At 33.0% G+C, this 10,021-nt stretch overlaps 1 protein-coding gene across 6 annotated transcripts in view; it reads left to right on the top strand.

Annotated features, from left to right (window-relative positions):
* CNTLN (centlein) overlaps positions 1–10,021 on the top strand; it is a 199,375-nt gene that overhangs the window by 73,797 nt on the left and 115,557 nt on the right. For all 6 annotated transcript variants that reach the window (XM_072860344.1, XM_072860352.1, XM_072860350.1 and 3 more), the window contains one exon: positions 3,023–3,217. In XM_072860344.1, the coding sequence (XP_072716445.1) occupies positions 3,023–3,217 (195 nt within the window). The remainder of the gene's footprint in view (positions 1–3,022; positions 3,218–10,021) is intronic.

The raw sequence follows: 10,021 nt of genomic DNA on the forward strand, positions 1-10,021 counted from the left end.
CAGTCTATGTTGCCTGTTAGAGAAAGGACAGCTCTAAGCATTAGAAAGAGATTCTCAAAATACAGTCAGTGCAACAGTTTTTGCAGAGCACAGTCTTGTGTTTCTTGCTGTTGCCTTTTTTTTTTCCAACTACCAGATTTCATAAAATGTACAAGGAATGATTTTAAATATTTTCCTTTTTCATTCTATCTTGTAAACATAAATATTTTTTTATACCTCTTCTTGGGGATTAAACAATTTATGTTTTTGTATTTCATGTCTTATTGACATTCATGTAAGGTATAACCACTCACTTATGTACAGTCAAGATTTCACTCCTGTCTTCTGTGAAGCTTGTTAGTTCCAAGATAAATAATTTACAATATTTTTGTCTTTCTTTTGAATTTTCTACTCAGTGTTCCATCTCTAGTCCTCTGATCTCCATTTTACGTCTTGTCTCTCTACACCTGACTTTGTGTTAATGGTAGACGTGTTTCACTGTGTTGTGCAATTCTGCATGTTTGGGAATGTGCTTACTGCAGTGTGATTAAATGTGGTGCCTCTTCTAAAACAGGGTGAGCAGAAAGCCCCAAAATAATCCCATATAAACATTAAGCATGTATTTAATCCACAAAACAGTGCATGGCCATAAGTGAAAAGACAGGGAGCCAAATAGAAATTTGGAAGCTGTTCTAGTTATCTGTGGACAGCAGATAAAACAATTTCCTTTCATACAGATAATTTTAATTTTGATATTTCCTGGTGTTAAATATCTTAAAAAAAAAAATAATCAGAGTTCTATAAACTACTACATTGGTGTTATTTAAAAAAATATATAAACCTCAGTGTAAAAAGATGAATGGTGTCAATGCGTTTTTTGCACATAGCTTTTAGCTAGTTTTATACTTGAAACGTACGTGTTTTGTTATTGCTGTTTTCAAAGCAGGAAAGGTTGGAAAAGTTTATGCAAGTAAAAAGACATGCTATTTGTCTTGTCCTGACAAATGCTGACTACCAAAAATACCCATTAGCTACATTAGGTGATGTGGCTGCCAGCTAGAAAAAAGCATCGTATTTCTGATGTTCTCCATTCATCTTACTAGGATGTTACCTTTCAGATACTATAATTACAACCACTTAAGTGCTGCTAGTCATAAAACCAGCAAATTGTCATACCAGTATGATCTAGCTAATGAGCTTATATAGTTATAGCTGGAAATAACTGTGTCTTGATGTTCCATTCGTTTGGAAGGACATTATCTAAAAATGCATGTTTTTGATAAATGAACTGCTTATTTTCCTGTGAGATACTTACTGATTTCCATAAGAAATTGGCCAGTCTTGAACTTGCATTTCTAGAGATTATGTAAGCTTTCTTAAATATAGAAGATTCAGTAGGCACAGAAATTTCAATGTAAAAGTTTAATTTTTAAGACCCAGAGTCATTCGAAATATCAATCTATCTGGACTTTGAATTAATTATGCCTGAGAGGTATGATCTCTGATCTGCTTTGGAAATAGGCAAGAAGTAATTTACTTTGTCCTAAGTGGATTTTGAGAGGCCATGGGAGTAGAAAATGATAGGAAGATGAAAAGGAAGGGAGATTATTGTTTCCAAATTTCTCACCAAGTGTTAGGTAGACTGTTTCCAAATTTAAAATTGTGATTGTTTTTCAAAGGCTTGAACTTCTAAGCAATGTAAGCAGACGAAAGAGAGAAAGAAGTGTATCGTTTAAATAAAGCTGACAAGACAAAAAGTAAAATGAAGAGAAAAATAATGTTTTTACAAGTAAAATGACTTTTGTTAGTTCCTTGTACTTAGAAACTTTACTGATAGATTTGGAAATTCTGATTTTCATATTTAATTAATTTCTATTGAAGGGAATGGCAGAAATGGATTTTCCAAAGAAGACTGTCAGCTGTGGAAGTACATGCCTTCTACAGATTATTTTATGGTAGAATAAGTAGTCAGAGGCAATATTGTTTATTTTGAGAAAAAAGGATGATCAAAGGAATGAGGACTGAAATGAAGAGAGAGGGGAATGTATGCTTAGGTAGTACAGCTGTAGAGTCATGTATTTCCTTCAGAATCTGTACTGTTGTTTATTCAACTACAGGTTTGTTTTTCAAACTGGTTTTTATATTTTTTAATAAAAAGCTGGTTTTGTTTTAAGCAGTTTTCAGATGTTTATATTGAAAAAGAAAGGTAAAAATGGAGGGATGGGGTGGTTATTAAGTTCTCTTATTCTTGCAAAATAAGTTTTCTTTGTCAGTTAGATGGCATGTACTGCTAGTTATCACTTAGGTGTAGTTCTAGAAATTCTTTGTGTGTATGGAATCTCTTCTAAAGCGACTGCAGAATATATACAATATTCTGGTTTCAGCAAGAACAGTTGAGCAACAGCCAGGGGTAAGAACTTCTAATATAATCTCTGGGTTTTATACTTAATGTCAAGAAAATTCCCACAGAATAATTATTTAAACAACCGTTTTATACTTCATACAAAATGCAGTAGGCATTAGTGAATTCACTGTATTGCTACCCAAGCTATATTAAAAATGTTAGTTTTAAAAGATCAAACTACTCTATAAAAGACAAGGATGCTTCTTTAATTTCATTCCCAGGACAGATGTTTCCATATTTTGCCTATTCTCAATATGGGAATTTTTTTTTCCTTTTGTATTTTCTGTGTTTTATATAATCTGTTCAAGAAGTAAAACAAATCCTGATTTTTAGATGTCCATTTCTATTCATAAATGCCATAAAAAAAGCGACTGAAACTGGTAATATTCTAATGTAAGTTGTATTTTTCTGGAAAAACATCTTTCAAACTTAAAGTTTCAGTGATTTTACAATTACTGTTTTCAACAGTATAGAGCAAGGCAGTAGGACAAGAAGTGTGAAAGAATTGTCAAAACATAAAAAAGAGAGGGTGATCTTTGTGGGCAAGTTACTTCAATTATACTTTCTGTCCTGTATTTATATGACTATCTGCACTGAACTTATTTTTAATCCTGTTATTTCTCTTCTCCCCTCTCATAGCTTTATAAGGAATTGACTTTATGTTTTGAAACTGTTAAAACAAGTGAAATTCAACTGCAGCGAAGCTGTGCCTCTCTTCAGGATCAGTTACTTGGAAAAGATCAAAAGATTTGTCAGTTACAAGAGCAACTTCAGCAGGCTCATGATGCTTTAAATGCAGTACATCAGAATTCTTCTCCAAAATGTGAAGTACAGGTGAGTCCACTTCTAAAATAGTAAAAATTGTTTCTTCTTGTTTTAAATTAGGATTCTGTACCAGACAGTTTTAAAGGAAATTGCAGTTGTTTTGTTGTTGTTTTTTTTTAAGAAAAAATGTGCAACTATGTTGCTGCAGTAGTGTAACTATTTCTGCTGTTGCTAATAGAAGGTACTTCACAATTAAATCTGTCCTAGGAAAAAACCTGGTAAATAGTGTCAGTATTCAACAAAACTCTTATTTATATTCTCTAACAAAGACACCAAATATAAAAATAAAACCAAAGTGATTTTGTTCCTGGAAACAAATTCCTGGAAAAAATTGTGACGTTTCTGCATTTCCTCTGTGAAAATGAAATGTATCGGTCCTGATTTGTTCCATTGTTCCTGACCATGCAACTAAACTTTAGATCATAGATCTAAAGAAAGCATTATGGTGGGGAGAAATATTTGTCTAAAAATTTCTAAGCTTTAATGTGCCATTTGGAACTATTGTAATAAATCCATCACTCTCACTGACAGGCTTCCAACTTTACAAGTGTGCCGGATCTTACACATATACCCCTGACATTTTCTAAAGGCCAATTTGTGACTTAAAGTGAGTTTCAAAGTCTTTGAAGTAATCTAACCACAATGGTTTTGTAAACTCTGTTGCTTAGTTTCTTACATAGATTTGTCAATGAGATGTGCTTATGCATTTGTGTTTTACTAGCACCCTTTCCCTTGATTAAGCAGAGAAGGGAAAACAGTGAAGGTGATGATGCTCGTTAAATGCCAAACTTCACTTAGTGTGAGTAGAGAAGGTAGGTTTGTAATCAAGGATTATATTCATGAGCCCAAAGCAGCTTGAATATTAAAAAAAAACTATAGTGTTTAATTCCTCAAAATTTGTGTAACTATTATTCTGCTGTAAAACAGAAAAATCACAGAATGCAGTATCTCCTGGATGGTGGTCATGGTGGTCATTCCAGAGTTAATGTTCTAATTTTATCCAGAGTATGACTTAAGTGTTTATCATAGGATTCTTAACCCTTATTTTGTATGATTTTTAAAGTTCCCCTTAATCTAATGATTTTATAATTTTGTTTCACAAATGATAAAACATATTCTTTTAAGTCTTTCTTGTGGCATGTTTACCTCTTGATACATTCTTGACCTTTTTCTGACTCTTAGAAATAATTGGGATTTTCTTTTAGAAGGTTTTGGTGGATTTTTTGAAATGTTATAAATATAAAATTAGTCTCAAGCTGTTTCTGCTCTCAACACAGCTTTGGATCATGGTTTTTGAATACTCAGACTGTATTTCTGAATACATCATTCTGTTTTCATCATCTTGTATTGCTCTGAAGAGTTTTTTGCAGTTTATTATGTTAGACTATTTATTTTTTTTATTGTAAAAGCTTTTATTATCTCTGGATTGTATTTCCTGAGGTTAAGGAGGCCTTTGTTCTCTTTGTGAAGTGATTTTAGTACATTTGTACACCACCTATATTGTCTAACCTGGATATTGTGTGACAGTTTATTATACAGTCACGCCGTATCCCATGTAGACCTGGTGTAAATATTTGGCATTGGCTTTTGTCTTTATTATCCTGAATAGCTTAGTAGTATTAGAAAATTTTGTTACTACACTAACCTCCTACCTTTCTATGTTTTTTGAACATGTGGGACACCACAGGTGACTCTTTCCCACTGAGTAAACTAAGCATTTATTGCTATTACTTATTTCTCATAATTAAAGCAATTCTTTAACTGTAAGATTGTTTTCTCCCCTTAAAATTACAGCAGTTGGGTTTCTTTAAGAGCTCCTAGTGGAGCTTTGCTGAAATCCATTTCAAATCAAAGTAGACAATTTCACTTGGGTCAATTTTGTTACTTCTTAAAAGAACTTAAGGAAATTTCTGAGGTTAAGAGTAAGACTACTTCAGAAGCTAGTGACAACCTACAATTGGTGATTCAACTTTATACTTTATTTCTTTTGGATGTTTTAAATTAATCGCATCCGTTGTGAGTGAATTGTTACTATTTCTTTTGTTGATTTATTCTGTGTCTCCTTCTAGTGGTGTCTGAACTAGAAGTACATTAACCAGTATGCTCCATATAAATTAGGAAGCAGTCCTAAATTACTTAATGGTGAACATGGGTGCAAATAATTGTTTTCCTGTGGCCTTCTGTTGGCTTTCTAGTATGTGTCCATTTTGATCCTGTCTCAGCCTTTTAGACTCTCTGGCACTCTCCCTATTCCCAGTGTATTTGAAGGAGTGTACTTGCCATGATTATTCAGAAAATTTGCTGTTTTGTTACTGAATCTAGGTTCAGTCCGATCTTCTGCAGAAATATATCAGTTGAACATTTATGTGAACTGTCAAGAACTCAGTCAGGAATTTACCAAAGCTAGTGGAGAAGACATGGTAGGAAGCAAAAGCAGACAGCTTATGATAATGAATGTAATATGGTAAGCTAAATGCAGTGCATAAACCTTCATTTTTCAGAAAATTGATCTTAAACTAGGCTGTGATGGGACAAATGATTAGTGTTACTGAAGCAGCCTCATAGGGAAGGAAATGTGTATACGTGGCGTCCATAGTTGCTAGGTTTGTACGAGAACTGGGATGTTAAGCAGTATGTGTTTATGTGCTTAACATGCTTAATATTTTTCTCTTGACCAATGTTCTTCCATTCTGCTATAGCAAATATCCCAAATTTTATTGACATGCAGTCTTGCTCTGGTTGAAAGGCCAGATTCCCAAATGCCTTTTGGGAATCTATCATAATGCTCATTGTTGGCTGCTTTTTGATGACAGCCAAATTTCCCATTACCAACTTTACTGTCTTGCGTAAATGTTAGAAAGGTAATGATTATTGTGTGGTTACACAGCTGAGGTTTCTGCACGGGAAAAAAGTGATTATGTGTCATTACTTCTGTGACCTGTTAGATAACCAGAATCCTGGTCGTTGGTGAAGTTCTGAAGCTAAACGTGATTAAGAGAACCTCCTAACTCATTCTACGGTCTCTTGACTGCAACATCAGTAGAACAGGATGAATTTGGAATAGGGGCTTAAGTAACAGGACACCAAAGCAATGTAGGCGTTTACTAGTTTTCCTGTTACCATCTTCTTAAAAACAATCCTTCCTAAAAAAAGAAGTTGGTTTAAATGACAATTATATTTCTGCTGTAAAGTACTGATTTCTTGAGCATGTTCAGATTCATGCCTTGCTGAAAGTTCGTCCTGTGGGACATGCTAACAGTCTGTCGACAGCACTAATATATCTTCTGCAGACTCTCACTAGCCAGGAAGATTATACATCAGTGTTGCATATGTTACCACATACTTTTTCCTGGATTTGAACTTTCTTGCTGTTGAAGTCAGGGAAAAATGAGTTTTATATTATTGGCTTTATTAGCAAGAATATCTCAGCTTTATTTTGTTAAGGGTAAAACATGCCTTTTTTGATGTTGTAATCTTATTCTAGTCAGTGTGGCACTTGTGCTGGTGAGGGCAAACTTCTGGTTGATTTTGTTTTGACTGTTCTGGTAATGTGTGTGATGAAGAATTTAAATCTGCTTTACGGTCAATTTCTATTTACTGTAGTAATTTACTTCATGCTAGTATGTGTGCATTCAGCACCTCTTGTACTTTTCTCTGATCAGAGAGATTAGGCATCTTTGAATTTGGAAGACTTTTTCGTTAGATCTATGCTCATGCTATACAGTAAAAAAGAACACAACAAAACCATTTTAAATAATTTTCAAAACATAAGCCTGTGGGGTTTGATTAATTTCATCTCATGTAATTGTTGTTTTGGTTCTGTTTCATTATTGGTGTTCATTTTTAGCTCTGAGATGTATACCATATATTTAGTCATATGGTTAGTATAACATAACTATTACCGATGTGAATGGTATATATTTAAATATGTTTATTGAACCGAGGCAGTCATTTCTGTCTTGACTCCTACTTTTCATACGTGTGCAGACATTGAAGACAATATTAAGAGATGATACTTGAACAAAGAACAGTAATTAACAAACACGTAAATGTTTGTATTTGTAACTGTAGCATCTGACAGGTATGTGCATTCTACCTAATACAGAATTCACTTGCACTTTTATAATAGTATCTTAATGTCTCATTATGAAGTTTTTAAAAGCAGTCAGAATAGGAAATACCAGTAAAACAATGAAAGAAATTGCACACAGATGTAACTTAAGCTTATTAGAAAAACAAAAGCTGATTTGTAACTAAAATTAAAATTTCCGTTTAGAAAGATTTATGAGAAATACATAAATAAAATGTTTCAAGAAAAACTTCATGGATTGTTGCCATGCAAAAATCCAAGTTGTATTGTCAGAGGGTGACTTACTGGTTTTCTAACATCAGTATTTCAGTGATTTCAGTTTATTAGGCTTATATAGTACAATCTTTAAAATGCTGATTTTGATTGAAACATAAATGGTAGCAAAGTAGTTGGAGAGGGGTAACTTTCATTTATTTTGGTGGATCTAGATTTTGTCCAGTATACTTAGTATTGCAATATGAATATTTAAAGTCCACTTTTGAGTCTTAATTTTCTATTTCTTGTTAATGACACAGCGTAACAAGAGGCAGCTATCCTGTTCAGAGTGTGGTGCTGTAAATTTTGTTTTATAGATTGGGATAATTTCATTTACTGAAACTACTTTCTAACAAAATGGTTTTATATTACACTTACTTAGGTTTACTGTTAGAAAACTTACCCATTTAATTTATTTGCATTAAAAGTTTCTCAGTCTGGCACCCCCTATGGGTCAAAGCTTGCCACAAATATCTTCCAGTTTTTAGAAATATTCAATTTATTTAAAAAGCATTGAAACTGATGATAAACATCTCCAAATATAATTTTTAAAGCAACTAACAAATACTGTAGTAAAAAAGTATTTGTATAGGACAAGATGACATGAAATCGTAGTGAACATTTAGAACTACGTAATACGGCAGCACATAGTTTGAGGAAGGCAAAAGACTTTATCACTGTTTGCTTGAAGGCTTGGGCTTTGAGGAAAGTAAAATGGAACTGAAATTGACCAATTTAGGCAACACAACTTACTGAGTAAATAATTAGTCTTTAATGATGGAAAACATCAATAACATTTTTCAAATGTTTGTATTCTCTTAAGCTGCAAACTATCTGTTATTTGAAGATTATTACCGTTATAAAAAAGACAGGTATAGATTGTAGCTTGTAAAGTTAAATTTGCTCCATATTTAAATATTTTTGTAATAGAAAAGTACCAGTATTTTCTGGTGTTTGCAATACATAGACAAGTATAATTTAAACTTTAAATTTAAGACACAAGTGATCTTCAATATTAATGATGTAATTTTAATCTTGGTTATATTTTTTATAGCAACTTTAATATGGTAGCTTACAGCTAAACACTTTTTTAAAAGCTAGTATAAGCATGTCTCTGATTCTCGGTCAAAGAAGCAGTAGTAATTTGTTAGCTTCCAAACATTTTTTTTATATCAATGTGTTATGAAACCAGGCTTAAAATGTCTTGTATACGTGTCTTTTAAACAAGGTGGAAAGGAGAACATACAGGTCTTTGTTGAAGTACTATTATTATTTTTCTATAAAGTCTTTGTATTTGAACTGCACAATTCTGCGATAACATAGACAGATACAAAGGAGTTTGTACTCTGTGGTTCAAGCCATACCCTTGTCCTCAGAAAAGCTGTGTGGAGTTACAACTCTCTAATAGAGTCTGTGAACTCATTGTTGCTATTGGGATCACAGTATACTAGCGCTTGTTCACCATAAAATGCAATTTCAGTTACAGTTGTGTGTGTTTTACTATGACAATTTGGGACTCCACCTGCAATGTTGTAGGTGTGCCAGAATGCAGGCATGTGTTGTCTATAAAACAAGGAATAGTGGTTTTGTGCAGCTTTTGTAATTATTTTTTATAAAAGGAAAGAAATGCAGTGTACTTTAGGAAGGTATTGCATAACTTTTGAAAACTAATCTACATCCTGCTAGAGTGTTAAAAGGACAGAAAGGAAAAACTGGTTCCAGTTTTGAAGAATAGTTTAATTTTCATTTAGTTTAGTTTGACATTCCATTTATCTATTTTCAATGTACAATAATCTGAAAGGACCAAGATACTGAAAATGTGGGGTTTATAATGGAAAGAGCAACTCAACTTTAACTACTCTATAGCGGCACTATTCATGCCGCTATAATAAAACTTAAGAACGTTTAGTGATTTTTTTTCCTACAATTATTCAAAATTACATTACCCTTACTGAAAACTGAATGGCTTTTAGTGGATTAATTAAACTGTAGCTGGTTTGCCATCTGGGTGCCGCTTGTTTAGCTGCTTTCTCACAGAAAAATTTTTCACTGAATAAAGAATATTTTTTTGTTAGAAGACAGCTGCCAGACAGTAATTTCTAAAATAGAAATGATATATGGACTATTAATTGTTATCAGGTTAAATTTTGGGTTATGCAGAGGAAACTACTTGGACATTTCTTTCCAATTTTCAATTTCTTTCCATTCGTCTCCACCCCCCCATTCCACATTACAAAATGCACAGGCTCTTAAAATATAAAATCTGTTTATAAATGTACGAGAAAATAATTATATTTTACAGCAAGATCACCCATGACATTATGCTGGAGTCCAGGGTATAGGCTAGATGCAGAAAAGACAAAAAAAAGGGAAAGGGGGAATTAACTAAATCTGATTTTTATGGCTCAAGTGGTTTCATTAAATTAGAGTGCTGTGTGCTACTGTTCATTAATGAACTTGTGCCATAT

This window comes from Ciconia boyciana, chromosome 4 (assembly GCF_034638445.1).
Source record: "Ciconia boyciana chromosome 4, ASM3463844v1, whole genome shotgun sequence".
NCBI lineage: Eukaryota > Metazoa > Chordata > Aves > Ciconiiformes > Ciconiidae > Ciconia > Ciconia boyciana.